Source organism: Marmota flaviventris, chromosome 8 (assembly GCF_047511675.1).
Source record: "Marmota flaviventris isolate mMarFla1 chromosome 8, mMarFla1.hap1, whole genome shotgun sequence".
Lineage (NCBI taxonomy): Eukaryota > Metazoa > Chordata > Mammalia > Rodentia > Sciuridae > Marmota > Marmota flaviventris.
This window is the reverse complement of record NC_092505.1, coordinates 68620398-68647378: the sequence shown is the minus strand read 5'-3', so window position 1 is coordinate 68647378 and position 26981 is coordinate 68620398. Positions and strand designations below refer to the sequence as shown.

Here is a 26981-nt window from a genome sequence, read left to right as displayed (position 1 = left end):
TTTCTTTTTGAGAATTAAGAAAGTCAGATTTTATATTACTAGAATCCTCAGGAAATTTTTCTTCTGAAACTAACAATGCCACAAGCAACAATGAATCCCCCAACACTCGCTTCATTAATCAATCCCCTGAACACAAGGGCCTGCATACATAACCTACACTTTGGTTAGAACCCAATTATTACTGGCATTCAATTGGTTCTAGGTAGGCGTATCAGCAATTGAAATATACTTTCCTTGAAGCAACTGACCCAGAAGGACACAATGAAGTCAAATAAATAAAACAATCCCCTGTTCAAACATGACTGAAAGAATCTAGGCTCATATGAATAAAGGGCATTTCTATTAAGCTGTTATAAAGAGGGAAATACAGAAAAATGCTTCATTTGTTTTTAGAATTATGAACAAGACACACAACACTACATTTTGCAAGTGCAGTAAGTATGAAGATAAACATTTATGACCAGCTGAGGGGAGACATCTGACAATGCAATCAGTGAAAGAAGAAAAGAGAGAAAAGTGAAAGATGGAAGGCAACAAAGTAGGAACAGAAACAGTGCAAAGAGCCTAGGAAGAAAACTTCCCTCAGAAGCTGCACGTTGCTGGAAATCACCACGTAGATGAGCTCCAGGGACTTCTGTATCAAAGTCCACTTACGGACCGTAAGTCCTCTTTGCTTACACAAGACCTGACATCAAACAAGCAGTTAGACAAGAAACAAAGATAAAAACCAGCCCAGCCACACTTAGGAAGTGATGCTCTCTACTTCCAGACTGGAGACGAACTTGGCTATCATGAAGGCCTTCCAGGTCACATAGAGAGTGGGGAGCAGTAAACCCATTGCTTCAAAATTCTTCCTTGGACCAGAGTGAGACGACTATGAAAAGGAACTAAAAGGCCCACCTAAGAAGGACTACTCAATACAGTTACCCCATTGCCAGTTCTCAATAAAGGACAGAACTCCAAGGTATTTTTGAAAATGAAGCCATAAGAAAGCCAAGATTTCCTGATTGAATATAAGTTCCTTCAGACGTTATCCAAAGTTCAATGAAAAGGTCAAGAATTTCTTTTAATTGTTTAAAGAGAAATTCTTTTAAAGTAAGCCTGGAGTAGAATTTTCCCGATATAAATTAATAAAAGAATTTAGTCCGTGGCTATTACTTCATCAACACTAATGCATTTTTTAATGTAACCAGAAAAATCGTCTGCATTAGAGTGACACAAGACAATAATGTGGTTGCTTTTAGAGTACCAGAAGTTGTACAATTAGTTCTTTCTTCACTTATAAAAGAAAAGAAGAAAGCTTTCCTGGGATGTTATAAACATCCATAGGGCTTGTGCCATTGTTGAAACCCTTTCTGGATCTCCTGATTTGAAGGGCTCCAAGGTCAAATAGAGAGCAGGGAGCAGCAGTAAATGCATCATTTTCACAATTCCTCCTTGGACCAGAGCAAGACAAACGTGGTGGAAAGGATCCCAAAGGCTTACCTAAGAGGGACTGCTCACATCTAACCAGGAAATCCTTGGATTTCTTATGGATTCACCTTCATTTTAAAAAAATACCTTGGAGTTCTGCCCTTTCTGGATCTCCTGTTTGGAAATTACCCTAAGAGTGAGTGGCTCCTTCTTTATATTCTCCTAAAGCTAGCAAATATCTATAATTTGAAGGGATGAGTCAAAAGTAAGTCAAAGTGGTGTTTGAGAATTTGAGAAATATGGTGAGAGATCAAACTGATTAAACAAGTTTTGGTGTATAACTACGGAATATGTGTATACCTGTGTGTATATCTGAATAATACCTCTACCTTTTGAAAGCTCAATTTATCTTCTCATTCTATAAACGTTGATAGGTAAATATTCATAGCATGAATATTGGATGTCCTCGCTCTGTTAGAAGACTCCTGGAAGGACTCATGTTTCTTTTTTTTTTTTTTTTAAAGAGAGAGTGAGAGACAGAGAGAGAGAGAGAGAGAGAATTTTTTTTTTTTAATACTTATTTTTTAGTTCTCGGCGGACACAACATCCTTGTTTGTATGTGGTGCTGAGGATCGAACCCGGGTCGCAAGCATGCCAGGCGAGCGCGCCACCGCCCGAGCCACATCCCCAGCCCCTCATGTTTCTTATTATGTAATTGTATTCATGACTAAGCTTTATCACAGAGTTGTAGTAAGAATATGCAGAGGTTCATGGGAGGAAAAAATACATGGAGACTGGAGGAATCCATATGTCAGCTTTCTTAAGTTGTCTTCCTCTCAAGAAGGATCACACAGAACACACTCTTCACTCAACTATGAAAATACAGCAACATATGTGTGATGTATCTGTCTAGGAAAGACCCCTAGAGACTCAATACTAAAGTTTTTTAGTCATCTTCTGCTTTAGCATGTATCAAAGTTCCAGGAACACAGAAGGAAAGTAGATTTCTAGCATGTCATATTGTTTGCACAGTCTAGACATAGAAATCCACCCTTCTCAGTTTGGAAAAATTTTATATCCATATTGGGAATTGTGTCTTATTAAAGTTCCCCAAATCCAGCCATGGGCCAACCTTGCAAGCAAGCCTGGACACCAGTTATGTTTCTGCTCACATGCCTACTTCTCCAAGTGTCTGTTTACTTGTGAAAAACAGAATGGTAATGCCTCTAACTTGTGAGGTCTGTGGTAGAAAGAAAAAAAAGAAGGTTAAATATAAAAACTGTTGGGCTGGGGATGTGGCTCAAGTGGTAACGCGCTCGCCTGGCATGCGCGGGGCGCTGGGTTCGATCCTCAGCACCACATAAAAATAAAATAAAGATGTTGTGCCCACCGAAAACTAAAAAATAAATATTAAAAAAATTCTCTCTCTCTCTGTCTCTCTCTCTCTCTCTAAAAAAAAAAAACTGTATATGGAATGGAGTATACATTTCAAACTTCTTTGGATAATGCTTAAGATTCTTCGTGATCTGGCTCTCAGCCTCATCTCTTTTTGTCTACTTCAGTGGAGCCATTTAGGACCACTCTTAGTTCCCAGACAAGAGATCTTGCTTTCTCATCCCCAAGGCATGGCATTGTCAATTCTCTGGTCACTCTTGGTTAGCTCTTTCCACCCTTTAGGATATGGCTTTGAGATCTCACTTCCTTTCCAAGTCCTCCATCACTTCCCAAGAATGGTGAAGCCTTCTCCTCAGGGCTCCTTTCCTGCATCACCTACCCCTCAGCATTGCACCTGCCTGTATATGTATCTCCCCATCAGGGTGTAAAATCCGTGAGGCTAATATCCTCAGGGATGAATATCTGCTGAATGAATGGCAATCTTTCAGAAAGAACAGCAGAGAATTTTCTTTATAGGACTTTTGATGGAAAATCATTTTCAATGATGATACTATCATCTTTACAAATAAAGCCATTCACTTGGGAAACTGAAAAATTAATGTGCTCAGTAGTCAGGACATCTTCAGAAGATGAAAGAAAATAATACTGTTATTCTCCATTCATAAGGAACCACTTAATATATGCTCCTCGGGGCTTTTTCTTGTCTTGTTTCCACCTAAGTGTCTTTCTTTTCAGTCTCAATTCACTTTACCAGAAATCTACATCTCTCTATCATGTGTATCATTCTTACTTTCTACTTAAGTGTCTATGGCAAAGAAATGAACAAAAGAAGATAGAGGAAAACTCCCCAACATGTAGACAGACACACAGAGTCACATGACAGACATGAAAAAGAAGAAGAGTATCTTATGGCTGTAAGTGGCTTTGGAGTCTGTGGAATATAATAAAGGGAGACAGAGTAGAATCAATGTTATTGTCCCTATTCAGCCTTGGTTTCTTAAGTCACTCCCCACTGTATCCTTCAGCTCTGGCTGTACCTTCCGTGTGATCTCTTTCTTCTCCCAACTTGTCCACATTATGTGGTTTAAAATGCTGCTCTATGCATGGCATATGGTGGGTGGGCTGGTGCTGCAGGGCTCTGTATCAATGTCACATCTCCTTTACTGATTCAGATGCTCTGTGTGTGGAGTTGAGAATGTGAGTTTGTTAAAAGTGCTCATAAGACTCCTTTAACTCTGCCAGGTTCATAGACCACTGCCCAGCAGACCTAGAGGATAGGTGGTATATAAGGCATGTTGCCTAAAAACTTGCAGGTCTTGAGACCTAATACCATCTCTACATTTGTCCACACTGGGCACAAAGACAACAGACCCCCAACCAGTCCAACAACTGTGCTGCCCCTATTCTACAGTCTGATTGTCCCCATCAAAACTCAAATTGAAACTTAACCCCCATTGTGCAGTATGAAGAGGGACCTGGTGGGATCTATAAGAGGTCACAAGAGCTCTGCTCTCCTGAACAGAATAATGCATTCATAGCTTTACAGATTAATGAGTTGGTAGGTTATTTCAAGTGTGTGTCTATTATAAAAAGCTCCATTTGACTCTGTCTTTTGCATGGGCCCCTCTTACTGATGTCCTTTGCTGCTTTGGGAATTAACAGAAAACTCCAATTTCAAAAAGGCCTTTGTCAGAAGAAGAGCCTTGACCTTGGACCTCCCAGGCTCCAGACACATGAACTGAATAAAACTATTCTCTATGATATATCCTGAAGTCAAATATTTTGTTATAGCAACAGAAAACAGAGTAAAGCACCTTATTAGATGCTTAGTTGAGACACTAATTCTAGGCACTGAAACATGTCCCTTTTGTAATATCTCAGAAGTTTTATTCACAAAAATACTGTATATAAATTGTTTTATTGACAAAAATACTGTATATAAATTGTTTTCTGAATTTTACCTAAATTTTTTTTAACTAGTTGAATTTTTGAACTTTGAAGGTTTATCTAAATTTAATCTTAAGGGTAGATTACATCTAAGAAAAAATGGCAACTCAAAAAGGTAATTTAAAAGAAAAGTTATAAGCTCCTCGAAGTAATAAAAGCAAGTCTTTTGTGACAACTATGGTATGGCAAGCAGCACAGTAAGACAGTTTGATGCTGTAACTCGAAGTGTTCCCAGCCGGCTCAGTTAAGACACAACTACAGACATTATGGAATGCTGCCCAATGACTGTCAATTAAGAAACATGTTGGCCGTGGCACCTAATTTCAAAACATTACTTAGGGCAAAATTTTAACTCCATTAATCTGTATTATATCATCAGTCTCAGAGCTGTTGTTTGGATCGATTTCTCTAAATGCCTGAGTTCCTCAGCCATGTGGATTCCAAGGACATGGCAGGCCCCTCTGATGACAGCCAATTCTACAACATGCTTTTTTTTTTTTTAATTAGAATCTGCACTTTCTTTCAATTTTTTACAAAGTTAAATATAGATAATATTTACAATGTTTAGAAGATATTAAGTAACGGAAAGCACTAAGAGCACAAGGAAATCATGTGCCTGCCTATATTGGCCAGCTGAAAAGGACAGATGATCTTGACCCCCAAAAGGGGAATTAGGAAAAACACTATTGGGATTAAAGAGATTCTGAAGGTGACAGAAACACTTTACAAAACTTCTGAAACTACCCCTCTCCAGCCTAATAAATACCACCAATAATCTTCAGGGATGGAGGACACGGGGATTCATCACTGAGAGTGATTTGCCATATCCTTAGAAAATTACCTAGACATTGACACTTCATTCAGTTTACCTGAAGTTAGTTCATTTATTGTTTGCTATGCACCAGCACTGACTTAGTTTTCTATTACAGAAGCTAAGAAACATTCTAGCAAGTGCTAGAAAGAAATGTAGGGGAAAGCAGAATGGCTACAGGGAGCTGGAAGTAAAATGCACTGAGGTTTTCTATGTGCTAGGTACTGTGTGTATTCTGTTTCAATAGCACTCATAGGAAGTAGATAGTGTTCTATTTTTGTTTATTTTTTTATGTGGTGCTGAGGATTGAACCCAGGGCCTCCTCACTCATGCAAAGCAAGTGCTCTACCTCTGAGCTACAATCCCAGCCCATAGATAGTGTTCCAGCCTGAATTTATAGATGAAACCAGAGAAGTTCAGAGACCATAGGTAACTTGTCACTAAAACAGCTCTTCCAACAGAACTCAAGCCACTGATAGACAGTAAGCTGCGGACTCTGGTCTCTTCAACTTGTTACCACAAATGGGGATCTGGTGCCACTGCTTTCTAATTCTATACATACCTTACTATACACAGAGTAAATGATGCGACATTAGACAACCAACAGCCCCCAGCCATTCAATTAATCTTAACATCTCTGCTGGCAAACCATGCCACCAGTTAAAGGAACATGTTTTGAAAAATTAAGACAGAATCAGTGTGGCAGAGTGGGAATACATTAGTCTCCTGGCGACAACCAAGGAAGAATATTAATGACACCTGTGAGTCTAGAGAGGAGTGAGAGCCAGGAAAGCCAGTCTAGGAGATGATAGGCAGCGTATCACGCAACCTGTTGCAGAACACTGTTAACACTTCAGCTCTCTCGCAGAGTGAAACAGGAAGTCATCAAAGACTTTGTACACAGAGGATTTAGAAGACTGCTCTGGCTGCTACTGAGGGGCAATGGTGGAATAGTTTTTAGATGGGGCCAAGGGTAGAAGCAGAGAGACCAGTGTACCAGTGGAGCACTACTATAATAAACCAGGTGAGTGAGATATGATGGTGGCAGGATTGTGGCAGTAGAGATGATAAATGGTTGGATTTGGATCTATTTTAAGGCAGAACCAATATGAACAAAGCCCATCAGAGCCCTCCGATGGCTGAATGTAAAAAATAATAAATAGACAAAACCCACAGATACACACACAGTGGAGATTATTAAAGGTTAAGAGAAAAAAGCTATTCAAGGGGAAAATAAGTCATTTATAAAAATTCAATTAGCACATCTACATCAGAATTCTCATTACCAACATGGATTTAAGAAGTCAAAAGATTAATAAGTTCTAAAGGAAAGTATTTTGGAACCAATATTTCTATATCCATTTAAACAATTTCATAATGAAAGAGAAAAATAAAAATACTCTTAGAATACAAAGTTCCCTGAAGTTTATTTCTAACACATTTTGAAAGAATCATTCAAGGATATAATCCAGCAAATGAACCAATACATTCAAGAAACAAGAGAATGGGGTGGAAGATAGAGTAGTAAGTAAAGAAAATAGTAAATCTCAAGATTTAGGGTAAATGGTTATTTATGCATGATGAGACAGTGTAAAAATGTGTAACTAAACTTCTAAATAAACCAATACAAAATGGTGGAACTGGGGAGTTCAAAAAGTGAAAGCATAGTAAGGTATTGTCTTATTTGTGATACAATATGGTAAAAACTAACTTACAACTAATAAAATTGCAAGTTAAAACATGTTTATAAAAATGTAAAAGTAAACCACTGAAAGAATACAATGGAACAAGCAATTTTCAAACCAATGGAATATGAAAAAAATTCACATTTCAACCATTCTCACAAAGGGAAAGAGAGGGAAAATAAAGAACAAAATAAAATGAAAACATAGAAAAACAAGAAAAGACAAACAGCAAAAGAAGTTGAATACAAAACATAATATGAGAGAGTGAGTCTGACCACACATTTGTCATAATAAATGTAAATTAAATAAAATATAAACACACTCAAATTGAGAGGAAATTTATATATTGTTTATAAGAGACAAGCCAAAATCAAAATATCACTGTTGGAAACAAAGTTGGGGCAACATATAGAGTAAGAAAAGTTAACCAAAAAGAGCAAGTGTAGAGGTTAATATTCAGCAAAATGGAAACAAGGGAGAAACATTAACTGGGACATATAAGGATATTACACATTAGTAAAATGTTCAGGTAAGATGATATGCAAATTATGCCAGGCATGGTGGTGCACACTTATGGTCCCAATAACTCAGGAGGCTGAGGCAGGAGGATGGCAAGTTCAAAGCCAACCTCCGCAACTCAGTGAGGCCCTAAGTGAATCAATGAGACCCTATCTCTAAATAAAAAATAAAAAGGGCTGGGGATTTGGTTCAGTGGTTAAGTCTCCAGTAACCCCCCATCCCGGTCCTCCCTGCAAATGATATATAAGTCACAAATTTAATGACTCAGAAATATAAATAGCCAAAAGTAGAAGAAATGCAAGAAATACGGACAAGCCCTAAATGTTGAAGAAGATCCAAACAGACTGCTCCCAGAAACTGAGTTATTAAGAAAATGATCTTAAGAAAGACACAAAAGATTTGAATAAGTTATTTCAAAATAAAAAGCAGAAAAAAATAGTGGGTAAAATCTAATGTGAACTACAGATACTGAAAAATCTAGATGATGCATTTTAAAACTCCAGTGGCAGAATAATTTCTATGGTTAGGAGAGGGAGGTTGAGGGAGCTGAATGAATCAAGAGGCACTTTTACATTGCTTTATGTTCATGCAAGTTGGAATACTTTTCAATAAATTCCTTCGCTCCCACTCCACCTCTGATCCAAAGATTAATGCCCCTGGGACAGGTGCTAAGCCAGGAAAGCAGGGGAGAGGAAAGTGAGGTGTAAGAGTGAAAAAAAACAATGCTTAGATCCAGCATTCAAAGGCATCTCTTACATGAGATTGCAAATCCAAACCACGAAATTATAATTCCACATCTGTACTCACATAAAAGGTTCTATGTCCTTTGAATGAAATTAAAAACATCTGAATTGTAGCACTGTGATTCCATATCTGGCAAGAATGTGGAAGTAAAATCACAATCCTGTGGATTTTGCAGATGAAAATTCATGCTAACAACACATGAGGTAATGATGGCACAGATGCATTTTAAAACCCTCCACCAGCCATCCATCTTCCATTTTCTCAGTCCTACTGTGCCCAATCAACATAGGACCTTTGAAAATAACTGTAAATTTTAATCATCTATGTGATTGTGATTGAAGGTTACAAACATCTACCAGGAAGAAGAAGAGAAAAAGATTCACTCAAGATTTTGTTTTCTGAAAATGAACTCCTTCAAAAGAGGAGAAACATGCACAACTTGATAGGGAAAAAAGTTTACAAATGTTTGAGCTATGGGGCTTAAGTCTGGAGTTTCAAAAAAATCACTACAACATAAAATTAATACACATACACAGTGCAGCTCTGCAAAAACACCATTTCTTTTTCTGTTATCTATCAGTGCATTTTTATTTTCTTCAATATTCAATATCCTCAGTACTTTCCTTTCTCATTTCAAACTCTTGATTTTCTTTTGATTTTTTTTTATGAAGTTCATTTTCATGTATTTTTCCCTCTCAAGGAACTGTGCCTAAGTTTAACCTGACATTCAATTTAAGATGATTCTTTTTTTAAAAAAATATTTTTTAGTTGTAAATGGATCTTTTTATTTTATTTATTTATATGTGGTGCTTAGGATTGAACCCAGGGCCTCACACATACTAGGCAAGTGCTCTACCACTGAGTCACAACTCCAGCCCTCAATTTAAGATGATTCTTAACACTGAAAGTACAATCCATTTTCTACCTGCAGCCTGGAACCTATGTGTGATTCCCTGGCTTTGTCCAGGTACCATATTCTCAGTTTCAAAATCCAATTTAGTATATCACACATAAAATGCAAACTTCCGTGTCAGTTACATTCTAAAAATCTTCTGAGTGTTATCTACCCAAAGAGATTTTAAAATTTTTAATTGTAAACAGGGTCATCTTGAGAGTGATAATTGCCAAATTATTTAATACCACTGATTATGTGCTTGAACATCATCGCTACAGAAATCTTCATAATGTCACTGTCATTGTGAAAGAAGACACTGTCTTCTTTCTGCCTCCCACTGACTGATGACTACTGCTAGAGCCTTTGCCTAAAGCAGAATGATAAAGGATTTTGATTTCTATATTTAAAATCAATGTCAAATATTCATAAGATCTATGTGAAATTTAGACTCTTTGATGCAGTAGTTTCCTACCTGGGAATGTGTCATAAGAGAATAATCCAAAGGAATAAATAAAAACTACCAGTATGAATGTTTATTTCAATATTATCCAAAGAATGTGAAGCATTAGGACCAATGCTACTACCCGAAAATATAGGAATAGTTATGTAAATTATGGCAAATCAATTCAAAGGACTATTTATAAAGCTACTTTATGAGTAGCTTTTTATTATGAAATTATTAAGAAATTCAACTTACTAAAACTATGTAATAATTTAAAAGACAGTTTAGTAGCAAATCATAAGTGAAAAAATAAAAATGAGAAATGGCACTTGAAAACACTAGACTGCAATAATAAAATTAATTATCAATTATGACACATGAATTCATTTTCTTTAAAAAAATTTAAAATATTATTTTTTCACAGATTTTGCAATAAATAAAAAAAATGGGAGGAAAGTAAATAATACCATAAAAAACTTGTTCTCTGAGGACAATAAGAGCTTAAAAAGTCTTAATTTTTATAATTCTATACAATTTAATTATTTTCACAGAATCATCAGTATTACCCCCATTTAAAACCAAACCTTAAAATTATAGTTTCAAGGTTGGAAATCTGTTTTGGACAGATTCAGAGTCCTGCCCAGTGGTTATCAGGAGACAGGATAACAAGAAAAAGGAATATAGAGGATTTGTTATATTACACACCACCTCTTCTCAAAACTGAGAATATGAAAACTTCACCTAATTAGAAGATTAAATATCAGAAGCCATAAACAGAGGAGGACCAAGGAAAAGACCCATAATGGATTAGAACTAATTACTCTTTTAGCCCTAAGAGCTATGTTTTATCTAGTCCTTTAGTGAGGAGGAGTTGGGTCAGAAACAACTGATCAGCCCATAATTGGTAACCGTATGAAGCAAATTGCTACATGTGAATAAATTTAAAATATGCAGGCTCTTAGTTGAAAGGTGCTTGCAAGCGACAGGCAGGAGACAGCAGAGAAAACAGGAGTGGCTTTACTACCACTAAAGAAGCTACGGTGGCTTCTTGGACCCATGAAAGAACTCACATCAGAGCCGTGAAGTACAGAATCCTTGTTACAGAAATTATGTCTCCTATTTATACAATCCTTCCTCACAAAACCCTATCCCTGTCATGGAAAGACTTTTCTTGTGACTAAATGATGAAAAATTTTGTTGAAAAAAAATTCTAGCAGTCAATTTTCCAGAGTGAAACTGTATGTGTCATGGATGTGATTCATTTTCTTTCTTTTCTTATTAACTGCTTAAATAGCTTGAGAAATTCTGGCTTCATTTAATACTCTAGAAACAGCAAAAACTTTCCTCAAAACTTGGCTGTGTCAAATTATTCCTCTAGTAACGCATTGTTTTCTGACACTGGTGTTGAAATGCCAAGACACTCTGACAGATAATTGTTAGAGACTTTGTATTCAAAGCTTTTAAATAGCATGAAATATTGGTTTGGGAACCAGCTGTTCAGCAGAGGGCACTGGCAGTGGGAATAGGAGAAGACAGTAATGGAGGTGCCGGTAACAATTTTGAACCTCCTTCCTGAAATTGGCATTTTACTGTGGGCAACAGGGTTTCCAGCATTTTTACAACAGAAATTAGGTTGAATGTATTTTTTCCTAAAAGAACAAAAACATCCTATCTATGTATATTCAGAAATCCACATGTTGGAATATGAGAAAAAATACATCAGAATGAAGTAGAAACAATAACCCAAGGGTGTGTTGTCAAACATTTAATTATCTGTCAAAGGGACATTCTAAATTTCACTTCAAAGGCAAAAGAAAAGAGGGTGTCTAGTAATTTGGTCTGTTCACTTGGGTCTCTCAATACTCAGTCTAAAGATCCACTGTCCAATATAGTAACAAAGTGGTTATTGGACGCTAATACAAATTCCTGTGTACTGTATGAGTAAAACACACACTGGATTCAAAGACTGAAAAAAAAGAACCTAAATGATCTCATTAATATTTTTCATATTGAAACTGAAATGGTAATATTTGGGGTATACTAGATTAAAACATTATTAAAAATCAATCTCATTTGCTTCCTTTTACCTAATGTGGTTACTAGAAAATTTAAGATTAGGTATGTCACTCCTATTTGTAGCTCTTACATTACTATCAAACAGTGGTATATAAAATAAATTGAGGAGAATTAAATTACCTTTAAAATCTTTTCTATATCTACAGTTCTGACATTAAGAAACAGCAGACACAAGTTAATAGGTCTCTAATGAGAAACCTGGCTCTTGTCACTCTTTGGTTCTTTCTCCAAACTTTGTCATAAAAGCCCCTCTTGACCTTCTCTTTCTGTTTCCCATGGATCTCTAATAGTCAAGAAGAATGAATGCGTCTATTTATTTGAAAACTTCAAGTGGAAGTTTATAAGGCTATCCTGGCAAAATAAAAATATTTCCATTTGGTCATATTCCTTTTAATTTCTCGATAAATTCTCATACAAGCTAATGTCTGTTTTTGATGATTTGTAATGAACAATAAATTTTGGACTGTGGATTTTCATATCTACTTAAAAGATGACCTTATGGCATTTGCCAGTAAATGGATAGAGTTGGAGACTCTCATGCTAAGTGAAATAAGCCAATCTCCCAAAAATAAAGGTCAAATGTTTTCTTTCCTATGCAGAAGCTAACCCACAATAATGGGGAAACTGTAAGAATAGAAGTTCAGACACCAGCCTGCAGGAACCCAGGTTCACATTGAGCCCAGGTCCATCCCCTCCACCAGGGGGCACCCACCTGAGCCCAGCCTCCGGCACAGGACTCCCCCTTCCGAACAGCAAACTGCCACGGGAGCCCAGGCCTGACCCAGATCCACCCACAGGTCCAGGGTAGGTCTGAGTTTTCCCCCTTCCCCACCTGGAGCCTAAGCCTAAACCACTTCTATCTTGGGACACTGTAGTCACTGCCATAGCCTTTTCCACACAGTAGTCCCGAACTTTTTGACAACAGACAGAGCCCAGAAGCATCTGCATCTCAGAGCAGGCATCCCAAAGAGAGTGTGAGTGAGGCCCACCCTTTTAGCCCCATCTCTGTAAGACATTGCTTCCATCTTGGGTCACTCAACTATTATCTCGAATTACCTCAGTTATTGCTGCCACCACAGACAATCTGCACAAGTACTACAAGAATGTAGGGTAGAAACTGTCATATCTCAGATCCACACTGCAAGAAAGGAAGACACATAGACAACATGAAAAAACAAGGGAGGAAAGTGCCCCAAACAAACCAGGACACTATAATAACAGAACCCATGGACAATGAGATTGATGAAATGTCAGAGAAGGAGTTCAGAAGGTTCATAATTAAAATGATCTGTGAATTAAAGAATGTGCTAAAAGAGCAAATACAGGCAAAAATTGATCACTCCAACAAAGAGATAAGAAAGCAAATACAGGCAGCAAAAGATTACTTCAGGAGAGAGATAGAGACTCTGAAAAAAAAAAAAGACAGTCATAAATCCTCGAAATGAAAGATACAATAAACCAAATAAAAAACTCAATAGAAAGCATAATCAACAAACTAGATCACTTGCAAGAAAGAATTTCAGATAATGAAGACAAAGTTGATCACATAGTGAAGATAGTAAGAAACCATGAACAGAACATCCACAAATTATGGGACAGCATCAAAAGACCAAATCTAAGAGTTATTGGGATAGGGAAAGGCACAAAGTTTCAAACCAAAGGAATGCACAATCTCTTCAATGAGATAATATCAGAAAATTTCCCAAGCATAAAGAATGAATTGTAAAACCAAATACAAGAGGCTTACAGGACACCAAATGTACAAAATTATAACAAATATATACCAAGGCACATTATAATGAAAATGCCTAGCATATAGAATAAGGATAGAATCTTAAAAGCCACAAGAGAGAAGAATCAGATTACATATAGGGGGAGACCAATTTGTATCTCAGCAGATTTTTCAACCCAGACCCTCAAAGCCAGGAAATCATGGAACAACATATATCAAGTTCTGAAAGAAAATGGATGCCAACCAAGAATCTTATATCCAGCAAAACTAAGCTTTAGATTCGATGATAAAATAAAAACCTTCCATGATAAACAAAAGTTAAGAGAATTTACAACTAGAAAGCCTGCACTACAAAACATCCTCAGCAAAATATTCCACAAAGAGGAAATTAAAAACAATGATAAAAATCAGCAGAGGGAGGTATTACACTAAAGGAAAACCTAATCAGAGTAGAAACCAAATCACGTTAAATACCAAAATTAAACAAAAATGGCTGGGAATACAAATCATGTCTCAATACTAACCCTGAATGTTAAAGGCCTAAACTCAGCAGTCAAAAGACATAGACTAGAAGATTGGATTTAAAAAAAAAAAAAAGATCCAACAATATGCTGCCTTCAAGAGACTCATCTTATAGGAAAAGACATCCACAGACTGAAGGTGAAGGGTTGGGAAAAATCATACCACTCACATAGACTGTGGAAGCAAGCAGGGGTTTCTATCCTTATATCAAATAAAGTAGACTTCAAGCTAGAGTCAATCAAAAAGGATAAAGATGGACACTACATACTGCTCAAGGGAACCATACACCAACAAGACTTCACAATTATAAATATATATGCCCCAAACAATGGAGCGTCTATGTTCACCATGTTCACCAAACAAACTCTTCTCAAGCTCAAGAGTCAAATAGACCACAACACAATAATTTTAGGGGACTTTAACACACCTCTTTCAGCACTAGATAGATCTTTCAAATAAAAGCTGAACAAAGAGAATATAGAACTCAATAATACAATCAATAACTTAGACTTTAACTGACATATATAGAATATTTCATCCTTCAACAAGAGAATACACTTTCTTCTCAGCAGCACATGGATCCTTCTCTAAAATAGACCATATATTATGCCACAAAGTAACTCTTAGCAAATATAAAAAAAGAGATACTACCCTGAATTCTATCAGATCATTATGGAATGAAATTAAAAATCAATGATAAAATAAGAAATAAAAGCTACTCCAACACCTGGAGACTAAATATGCTACTGAATGAACAGAAGACATCAAGGAGGAGATTAAAAAATTTTAGAGGTGAATGAGAACACAGATACAACATATTGAAATCTCTGGGACACTATGAAAGCAATTCTAAGAGAAAAGTTCATTGTATAGAATTCATTCCTTAAAAGAAGAAACAGTCAACAAATAAATGAGTTAACACTACATCTCAAAGCCCTAGAAAAAGAACAAATCAACACAAAAGCAGTAGAAGACAAGAAATAATTAAAATAAGAGCTCAAATCAATGAAACTGAAACAAAAGAAACAACTGAAAAAACTGACAGAACAAAAAGTTGGTTCTTTGAAAAAAATAAAATTGACAGACCCTTAGCCATGATAACAAAGAGAAGGAGAGAGAGAACTCAAATTACTAACATACATAATGAAAAAGGAACTATCACAACAGACACTACAGAAATAAGAAAATAATTAGAAATTATTTTGAAAACTGTACTACAATAAAGTAGAAAATATCAAAGGCATAGAATAACAAATTTCTAGAGTCATATAATTTGCCCAAATTGAATCAAGATGATATACACAATTTAAACAGCTCAATTTCAAGTGACAAAATAGGAGACACTATCAGAAGTCTACCAACCAAAAAAAAAAAAAGCCCAGGACCAGATGGATACACAGCCAAGTTATACAAGACCTTTAAAGAAGACCAATTTGTATCTCAGCAGATACCCATACTCCTCAATTTATTTCTGAAAATAGACAAAGAAGGAGCACTTCCAAGCTCATTCTATGAGGCCAATATCACCCTGATTTCAAAACCAGTCAAAGATACATCAAAAAAAGAAAACTTCCATCCAATATCTCTAATGAACATAGATGTAAAAATTCTCAATAAAATTCTCGAAAATCGAATATAAAAATATATCAAAAAGATCGTGCACCATGATCAAGTGGGATTCATCCCAGGAATGCAAGGTTAGTTCAACATTACAGAAATCAATAAAATAATTCATCACATCAATAGACTCAAAGATAAGAATCATATGATCATCTCAACAGTCACAGAAACAGCATTTGACAAAATACAGAATCCCTTTATGTTCAAGACACTAGAAAAAACAGGGATAACAGGAACCTATCTCAACATCATAAAAGTTATCTATGCTAAGCTCCAGGCCAACCTCATTCTAAATGGAGAAAAATTGAAAGCATTCCCTCTAAAAACTGGAACAAGACAGGATGCCCTCTTTCATCATTTCTGTTTAACATAGTTCTTGAAACACTGGCCAGAGCAATTAGATGAAAGAAATTAAAGAAAAACACATAGGAAAAGAAGAAGTCAAACTGGCACTATTTGCTGATGATATGATTCTATACCTAGAAAACCCTAAACGTTCCACCAGAAAACTTCTAGAACTAGTAAATGAATACAGCAAAGTAGCAGGATATTAAACTAACACCCATAAATCAAAGGCATTTCTGTATATCAGTGACAAATCCTCAGAAAGGGAAACCAGGAAAACTATCCCATTTACAATAGCCTCAAAGTAAAATAAAATAAAATAAAATACTTGAGAATCAACTTAACAAAAGAGGTGAAAGATCTATATAATGAAAATTACAGAACTCTAAAGAAAGAAATCAAAAAGGCCTTAGAAGATGGAAAGATCTACCTTACTCTTGGATAGGCAGAATTAATATTATCAAAATGGCCACACTACCAAAAGCACTATACAAATTTAATGCAATTCTGATCAAAATCCCAATGACATTCCTCATAGAAATAGAAAAAGCAATCATGAAATTCATCTGGAAAAATAAGAGACCCAGAATAGCTAAAGCAATCCTTAGCAGGAAGAGTGAAGCAGGTGGCATCACTATACCAGACCTTAAACTATACTACCAAGCAATAATAACAAAAACAGCATGGTATTGGCACCAAAAAAGACTTGTAGACCAATGGTACAGAATAGAGGACACAGAGACTAATCCACAAAACTACAATTATCTTATATTAGACGAAGGCACCAAAAACATTCACTGGAGAAAAGATAGCTTCTTCAACAAACGGTGCTGGAAAAACTGGAAATCCATGGGCAACAAAATGAAATTAAACCCCTATCTCTCACCATGCACAAAATTCAACTCAAAGTGGATCAGGAACCTAGGAATTAAACCAGAGACTCTGCATCTAATAGAAGAAAAAGTAGGCCCTAATCTCCATCATGTGGGGTTAGGCCCCAACTTCCTTTGGAGCAAGATAAGACTTAATAATAAGACTCCTTTGGTGCAAGAATTAAAATAAAAAATCAATAAATGGGATGAACTCAAACTAAAAAGTTTCTTCTCAGCAAAAGAAACAATCTGTGAGGTGAATAGAGAGCCTACATCTTGGGAGCAAATCTTTACCCCTCACACGTCAGAGAAAGCACTAATCTCTAGGGTATATAAAGAAATCAAAAAGCTAAGCACCAAAAAAATCAAATAACCCAATCAACAAATGGGTCATGGAACTGAACAGACACTTCTCAGAAGAGGATCTACAATCAATCAACAAATATATAAAAAAATGCTCATAATCACTAGCAATTAGATAAATGCAAATCGAAACTACTCTAAGATAATTTTGTTAATTTTTAAAAAAGAACAGAAGTTCAGTGAATTAGACAAAGAGAAATGAAGGAAAGGGAGGTGGAATAGGAATAGGACAGTGGAATGAATCTGACATAACATTCCTATGTTCATATATGAATACACCACAGAGAATATACCATCATGTACATCCATAAGACTGTGGTCCTAATTAGAAAAAGATATATTCCATGCTTGTATAATTATATCAAAATAGATTCTATTGTTATGTATAACTAAGAATAACCAATAAAAATACGAAGTAAAAGGGAGTTATGGTATTATAGAACTTCAGAAGTCTTATAATCTGGTAATCCCCAAACACGCTGATATCTCTGAATCACGTGGGGAATATCTAAAAAGTATTGATTTCTAAGCTTGCTTTCTGGATATTCTGACTCAGTGGGTCTTGATGAAGCCCAGGGCCCTTTATTTCTTAAGAAGCCTTAAGATCACTTTGAAACTTAGACATGGTTTTGGAACCTGGTCTAGCCCTCTTATTTCTATAATTTGTGTAAAATTTATGTGCCAGTTGTAAGGCCCAGGGGCCTCAGACCTGGAACCCGGATGCAAGGTCTCCTAACCACAGCTCATGCCACTGTGGAAAGACATTCTCCATACACACACATTACTCACTCCTCATCAGCCCCAGCCATCAGTATATCTTCTTTGTCAGTTTTAACATCCAATTCTGGTTCTCCACTAAGCAGCAGCTTCAAGTTATAAATAACCAGCAAAGTACCTAGTAAAAAAAAAAAAAAAAAGGAGATGTTTGACTTGCCAGTATTTTAAACATACTAAATGCTAGGTATTGTGCTACCATCTCATCCTTGGAATAATTAAATACACTATAACCAAGCTTCCTTTTGCACTTTGATAAATAATATATTTGACTATGTTCCAAAATTCATATCTTATAGCAAACTCTACTCTCTGCCAAAGAATGTTGAATTGCTACAATATGGTGTTTCTTATTACTAATTCAATTCATTGTAAGTCTTTCAAACTTTAGCACTCATCATAATTTGCATTATGAAAAGTGTTAGGAAGTTGAGCCAAGTTTGTATTATAAGTGAAGCTCTCATTGGTGAGCTTGAAATCAATGCATAAGAGAACAAAGGCGAGTTTTTTAATTTGTACAAAGTGTTGCTTTTAGACTCTATTGCTGGTATTGGCAAACTTTTTCTGCAAAGAGACAGACAGTAAATATTTTAGGCTTTACAGGCCATATGGTCTCTGTCACATCTACTCATAACTCCTACTCTGCCACTGTAGCATGAAAGCAGCCACAGAGAAGACATAACTGAATGAGTGTAGTTGTATTCTATTTATTTAGAGAAACAGGTATGTCACCACAGTTTGCTGACCCCTGCTCTAAGTAACTTTTTATATCAAAGAAGTCCAAATCATTTACAAAGTTGGATCCCTGACAAACCGAGCTGTTGGAAAAATTTTAAAAGAAAGATAATTATACTTTTTGTTGGTAGAAATAAAAAGAGTGTGGTGGCTAAGAATGTGGACTTTGAAGCTTAACTGCCTGTGTCTAAATACTGAGTCAGCCATTTACTAGTACAGTAATCTCAGGTAAATTTTTTATTATCTCTAAACGTAATTTTTTGATACAATGGAGATCACGAGGGACCTACCACATATAGTTGTTCTGAGAATAAAATAACTTAATTTTTAGAAAGCACTTGGGAAAGTATTCAAAAAGAAACTCTTCATTAATGTTTGTATTTCACAATTGGAAGTGAATCACTGTTCTTAAAATATATTGTGTATATATTAATAAAAAGAATACCAACTTAATTGCCATTATTTTTCCGCTGAGACAAAGAGAAGTGACTTAAAACATCATTTTTAAACAAAATGCCACAGAATGGAGGAGAAATTTTTGAGGTAAAGCAAATCAAGTCTGAAATAATTTTAATAAAATTTCACCACAAACAATATATAAATTGAAGAGCTTCACAGTTTTCCTTAAAGCAAGGTATGAGAAATATGGGAATCTGGAGAAAGACTGGCACTGGAAACATCAGCAAAGATGGTACATTCTACATGTTGAGCAGAAAGTTGGGAGAGATGGAGAGAATGAGGGAAAATCTGAAAATCCTGAAAAAGAATATCAACAAAGCTCTTGCTATCTCTACCACAGAAGCATAGATTCATTGTTTTATAAATTTGTAAGTCTTATCAGCCTTGTAACTCATAATCTCAGATGTAATAAGCATCTCGGCTACATGGTGCAAATAACAAATAACTCTGCTGCATGATACAAGCACTGGGTCATGGTCTGCATCATCCTCTTCTCCTTCAGTTTCACAAAGCTCCACAAGCACAATGAACCTTCCTCTTTGTGCCAAGGATTTACAGCAACTCCTGTTTCAATTCTCTTAAAACAAAATTCATATGGTTAAAATGAATGGCTGCCCCCATGTGAGAATTCACATGATATTATTAACATAAAAACATATGTAAAGTGACTTTCATAAGACACCAAAACAAAAACTTCCATCAAATTTCAGAATTCTGATGATCTTACCACATTTTCCATAGATCACATCAAATTGCTGCATTAATTCAGCTTCATTTTTGAATGGGGAGTATTTATAAATTATAGACAATTCTGTTGAGAATTTTTGTGGATCATCTGTGACAGATTCTCTGGTTCTTGTCAGCCATGAAGGCATTGGAACTACAACCTGTTTAAAAACAAACAAAAAAACAAACACACACACACACATTGATTTATTATTATTATTTTTAAGAGAGAGAGAGAGAATTTTTTAATATTTATTTTCCAGTTTTTGGTGGACACAACATCTTTATTTTATTTTATTTTTTAATGTGGTGCTGAGGACTGAACCCAGTGCCCTGCACATGCCAGGCGAGCGCGCTACCCCTTGAGCCACATCCCCAGCCCACATTGATTTATTATTAAATTCACAAGACCCACCATCTTTTTGTCTGATCCTAGTTTATTTACTATTCAAACAAATCATAAAATACAAAGTTAAAAGTTTATTTTCCTCCCATATTTTAGTTTTATAAAGAAGAGACAGATAACAAATTTGTATACTTGTGGAATGTGCGGACAGATGGAGGCCAACTCCATGCCCTTTTTTTTTTTTTTTTTTTTTTTTAAAGAAATGGCAAGTCACTTTTTTTTTTTTTTAAGAGAGAGTGAGAGAGATAGAGGTAGAGAGAGAGAGAATTTTTTAATATTTATTTTTTAGTATTTGACGGACACAACATCTTTGTTTGTATGTGGTGCTGAGGATCGAACCCGGGCCGCACGCATGCCAGGCGAGCGCGCTACCTCTTGAGCCACATCCCAGCCCCCTCCATGCCCTTTTGAAAGATGGATGGAATGGCAGAGGAAACAATAGTATCAGCACTTTAGAAATGGAAAAGCAGATGACAGCATACCAAGAAATACAATCCACAGCCCTTGCCAGAAAAGAGAAGAGTCAGCCTGATTTACAATTCAGATTGATGGCATGAAAGCCAGAAGTAGCATCTAGATCCCCATTTGGCAACAGTTCCTCCAAACCCCAGAGCCCCTGGATGCTCACTCTCTGAAGACTGGAACAATGTGTTTATGGATGAGAAGACACAGAGTTGTTAGGGGAAGCCTATTGAGATTTAAGGGACTGAGTCAAAGTGTACATGCTGGATGCCAAAAACCTCAGCATCTTGTCTCATCTGCCCCCAGAAGGCTGGCAGCTAAGCCTCCAGGCAGAAGACTGCAAGAGTCTTCTCTTAGAAATCGGACCAGCTCAGAAGGAAAGACCTAAAGAAAATGACATCAAGAATCCCCCAATAAAACAACCTGTTTAGATCATATCATTGAAACTCCCACGCCCAGCTCAATCAGCATTTTGTTGGACTACTTTTTTAAATGTTTAGGAATAACAGCCATCTAAGAAAAGCCTCTAATATGATAAACAGAAACCAGGTCAACAAATAAAAACTAAGCATCTCAGTGGAAATAGAAACCATAAGAGGAGGACGACAATTTTGATTAAAAAAAAAAACATTATTAAAATCTTCAGTGCTATAAGAAAAATACTGTATCCATGAAATAAGAACCAGATATCTTTGGAAAAAAGATTATTGAGAGAATAAAAAAAGACCTTTTAGAAATTAAAAATATAATTATAAAAGAAATTTATGAAAGAATTGGAAAATAAATGTTTAAAAATCTCCCAGAAAACAAAACTATGAAAGACAGAAAATAGAAGAGAAAAATAAGAAAATCAAAGAACCACTTATAGAAGTCCAAGAGCTAAAAACAGTGGCAAAAGGAGAATAAAGAAAATATGGATGAAAGAAAATCATCAGTGTTGCAGGGCACAGCGGCACACAACTATAATCACAACTACTTGGGAGACTGAGGCAAAAGGATCATAAGTTCAAGTCCAGCCTGGGCAACTTAACAAGACCCTGTCTCAAATTAAAAATTTAAAATGTCTGGGGATGTAATTTAGTGATAGAGCACTCCTGGCCTCAGTCCTGAAAGAGGGAGAGAGGGGGAGGGAAATGGGTGAGAAAGATATAAAAAGGAAGGAAGGGAGGGAGGAAAGGAGGGAGGGAGGGAGAGAAGAAGGAAGAGAAATTCATCAGTGTTACAGAAGGTTACCCCAGAATTGCAAGGATATGATTTCCAGATTGAAAAGATTCTGTATGTGCCCAGGACAATGGATATAAATAGATCAGACAGGTAAAATTCTGAATTCAGAACACTGGGGACAAAGTTGCTTTTGACCTTCAAAAAGTAGAGATTAAGGAATAAAATTCAATGGCTTCAGTTTTCTCAGTAAATTTTGAAGGAACAGTGGTACACGCCTGTAACCCAGCGTCTCAAGAGGCTGATGCAGGAGGATCATGAGTTCAAAGCCAGTAACTTAGTGAGGCCCTAAGCAACTCAGTGAGAGTCTGTCTCAAAATAAAAAATTAAAATGAGCTGGCGACGTGGCTCAGTGGTTAAGCGCCCCAGGGTTCAATCACTGGTACTAAATGAAAAGGTATAAAGATAAAATCTTGAAGGAAAATGAATTTCAGCTCAAAGATGATAACAACCCAGACTATAATTGAGTGTTGGGGAAGAATAACAGCATTCTAATATGTGGTGGTCTAAGAAGATCTTGCTTCGCATCCCAAGATAAAATGACAGACTATGTTACACAAGTTGTGAAAGAAGACATGAGATTTAGGATCTGGGATCTGACAGAGAAGAGATCTGACACCCAGGACCACTGAAAGGGCAGATCCTAGGATGCCTGCTGACCTCCGGCCATGGAGAGCCGGAGTGGGAGCTGCAGCACATGACAGGGCTCTGAACAGAGTGCATCAGGAAGGTGGAGCTGAGGAGAGCGAGCTAGACCAGGATTAACCATGCCAGTGTAACAGAGAAACAGGGCAGTTTTCAGCGACAGTGGTGAGTGTCCAGAAAAGAAAGCAGTCAAGTCATTCTAGAGAAATAAAAAGTTGTACACATGAGGAAAAACAGAACAGTTTATGACATGAGCTCCTGTGAACAGTGTATACACAGTCTAAAATGGACACACTGAGCACTGGCATAACCAAAGTTAGGAGAGCGCTAGTGAGGTGGAGGGCTGGAAGTCCAGGGGTGACAGGAGCACAGAAGAGAAGGTAGATAGGTTTAAATCCCCTTCATAGTAGGAGGTTAGTGGAGAACACCTAAATAAATTCAAGTGCAAGCATGCTCCTTAGAGACACACAGGTAAATCTCAACGAAATCATTTAATACGGTTGGAAGAAGTTGCTTCTGTGGATGCAAAAGTGGTGAGTGTTTTTAAGAGTTATTTTTATGAAAAATTGTGCTCTATATGTGTAATAAGGATTGTAATGCATTCCACTGTTGTCATGTATTTAAAAAAAATAAAATCAATTAAAAAATGAAAAATAAACAAATAAATAAATAGGGAAATGCCCCATTTGGGGAGCTATGACCTCAGCTTTAGCCCAAACCCCAGGCTCTTCACAGGTACAAGGTTCAACATAACCACTGACAGCACCTCTTTTCCTGCTGTCAGGCTCCCTTCAGCCACCCCTTACAGCTGCCCCTCACCCTAAGACAGGCTCACACCTCCACCTGGCTTTCCAGTGCATCTACAAGCCCAAGACTGGCTGTGGGCCATTTTTTTCCAGACACCAGCCTGTCCAGCTTCGAGCCATGCTCTCTCCATAGAACACTCACTGACCACTCAAAGCTCTCTCATCCTCCCTCTTTATTACAGTTTTGGACAATTTCCATAACAACACTCACACGCACTATTTCAACAACGTTGTTTTTATATAGCCTCGTTTGTCATTTGTCCAATCACATGTCTACCTTATTTCCCAACAAGACTGAAAGCTTTTTGATGGTCACTTGGTCTTTAGCTAGTTTTCTGCCCATCACAGTCTGTCCGGTGCTGAGCACACAGCCGCTCCCCAGCACCCATTTGTTGTACTGAATCATAACTGACATTAATAAAATGTTTCTGGGTCAGCAAATGCTAAGTTAAAAGTATGGTCACAAGAATTATGGTTTTAAGTCTATTTTGCATTCAATTTTTTTTTTTACATTTTGTTTTCTAAGTCTTTGCCCCTAATATTTTATTTATTTTAAAAGCAATAATACATTTATGCCACAAACAGTAGAAAGATTTTGCAGGCTTCTTCTAGAAAGCTCCTTATATGCAAGGAAGCCTCTATTTTTGGAGATCTGGACATAAGGAGAATGAAAATAAAGTTCTTAAGAAAGACTTCCAGGGGCTAGAGATGCTGCTCAGAAGTAGAGCACTTGCCTAGCATGTGTGAGACTGTGACCTGGAATCTCAGCAATGGCTTCCAGTGACCCCCCAAGAGTGCACAGGCACCTTCAGTCATAACAGACTTCACCTCCTGAGAGGATAAATGAAAACAGCATTATTGCCATGGGAATGGAAGGAAATCCTCAAATCTTACCTCACTAAGACCTTCTCCTTCACAAAATGTCTGAGAGAAAAACACACAGGTCATCGTTTCTTCCTTCTTCGTAAAAAGAATAAAGTCTTTTCCAATTCTCATGGACCCACTGTATCAAAGATAAATAACATAATGATTTATATCTCAAACACTAAACCAAGAAGAAACAAGTGGGCATGGGTTTGTTCTTTTTAGCAACTGGTCTTACTGACCCATCACCAAGAGAGCACAAGTATTATTTCTCAAAACAGAGACAATGAATTTGAATGGATGCAGCCCCAACTCATGTTTGAGACATGGCTACTGGGATAATGTTCCATCCAAGGTTCAAAGATCAACCCAGAAGCAGGAACCACTCAGGTAAGCACCATGTCCTCACCTCTCACTGAAGCAAACTAAGAAAAAGCTGACACACAACACATTGGCTAAAATGAATGTTGAGAAATAATAGAACATAAAACTCCAAAGTTACTGCTTCAGGAAGTGCCTGCAAGAAGACTCATCTTAATATATGTGAGAATTAGTTTTTTAAATGCTTTAAAGATCCTAGTCAGTTATGGGTTGGAGATTCCAAAACAAGACTCCCTCCCAGGACTTATGCTCTTTTTAAAAAGCTGTACAGGTTTGCAACATTCTGTGTTTCCAGTATGAATAACACATGCCCTAAGGGGGGGAATTCTCACCTTTTAAGACCATTGCCATATTGTCCAATGAACTTCAAGGTTGATAACCGTTTCTTGGATGTGCCAAAGTAAATGATGTCTGAAGCTTCCTCTGTAATTGACAAAAGACTACCTTTTAAGGTGCTTAGGAAGAGACTTCGACACTAGCCTAAGGCCCAGTTGTCAGGACCCCACACGGACCACAGGACTTTGGGACAAGTCCACAGCTCTTGGACAGCCCAAAGACGAAGATTCATGTCAGGACCCATAATCTCTGAGAAGGATCTTTTTTTTTTTTTTTTTTTTCAGTTTTCAAAGCCCAAGTTTAATTTGACAAAGCAAGTCTGTTTCTAGATATGAATCCCATGAAAATTCTCACACAGGTAAAGAGATGGATAGCTGTATGAGATTGTTCACTGTCTTATTAGTCATAATAATAAAAATGTGAAAATAATCTTGAACATTGATCCTCAAATATCTATAGTGATTGAATTGAAGAATTTCCATGGATGCTATAGTGCTATGAAAATATCAGAATTACAATAACAATATACTGGAATGGAAAAAGTTTGGTTTGGGTTTCTGGGATTAATTTATGTTAATTTTATATAAGCCTCTTTTAAATTGATGTATCTACTGTAAATCGTGTACTTCAGGATCTTAAAGCAGTTATAATGAAGGAGGTCAGATAGACCATACCCTGTGACCTCACCAGGTAGGGGTAGAGTTTAAAACTCTGAGCCTTGATTTCCTTGTTTTTAAAAGAGAACTGCTGGGGCTGGGGTTGTGGCTCAATGGTAGAACGCTTGCCTAGCATGTGTGAGATACTGGGTTCGATTCTTGGCACCACACACAAATAAATAAAATAAAGGTCCGTCAATAGCTAAAAAATATTTTTTAAAAAGCGATAGAAATGCTAGCACTTCTATCACAGTTATTGATGAAGATGAAGAAAACACTTAAATAAGACGACGTATCTGTGAAACTCTGGGCACACAACTTGGCACTTGATAAGCGTTAAGAGATTATAAGTGTTGTAATTATTTGTACTACTAATAATTTCGTCATAAATTTGGCCCTTATCCAGGCCCAGGTGAGACTAGGGACAGAATGGCTTCTGTTTCGACACCACCTAGGTAGGGGAAAATGGCTAACCATCTCAGACCTTTAGAGTCATTCTCCTGATCTCTCCCAGAAGTTCCTAAGTTCTAGAGAGGAATCTTCTGGATTTCAGAATACTCTGATCTCTAGAACCAAGAATATTCTTGTTAGTCTACCTGGATACATGTTTTAGAATTGTCTTGAGGACCCTGTGTCAGGTACAGACATGTTTACAGTTCAGGGGCAATTGGTAGGTGGTGTGTGCTGGACATTTGATCCTATGTTCTCATACAGGGATGAGCCTTATGAGGAAGGAATCCATGATAACAATGTTAGCCACTTATTGATTGATTGTTTGTTATTGATTGATTGACATTCATTGTTCCTATTTAATATTTATAATGAATCTACAAGGAAGATATTATGATTTGCATTGTGTCATTGTAGGAGAAAGAAATGGAAATACATAGAAAATAAGATAATTTTTGAGAGGATTAAGTGAAGGTAACAAAACCAGGAAAATGTGTTAAAGATTTAACAGGGGTATGGTCTTCAGGGGTAAGGCCACTTTCAGAAGGTTAACATCTGGGGAGAGATTCAAATGATGAGGGTCCAACCAGGAATGGCTGGAGTGTAATCAGAGCTTGGAAATGAGCAGAACTAGAAAAGGCCAGGAAGGTGGGCAGAGCCAAATAAGCAAGATCTCAGA

The 26981-nt window shown here is 36.8% G+C and overlaps 1 protein-coding gene across 1 annotated transcript in view; it reads right to left on the bottom strand.

Annotated features, from left to right (window-relative positions):
- Morc1 (MORC family CW-type zinc finger 1) overlaps window positions 1-26981 on the bottom strand; it is a 149807-nt gene that overhangs the window by 108098 nt on the left and 14728 nt on the right. Inside the window, exons 5-8 of the mRNA XM_027943185.3 lie at window positions 25193-25283; window positions 24510-24618; window positions 20077-20236; window positions 18171-18276 (exon numbers count right to left, since the gene is read on the bottom strand). Of these exons, the coding sequence (XP_027798986.2) occupies window positions 18171-18276; window positions 20077-20236; window positions 24510-24618; window positions 25193-25283 (466 nt within the window). The remainder of the gene's footprint in view (window positions 1-18170; window positions 18277-20076; window positions 20237-24509; window positions 24619-25192; window positions 25284-26981) is intronic.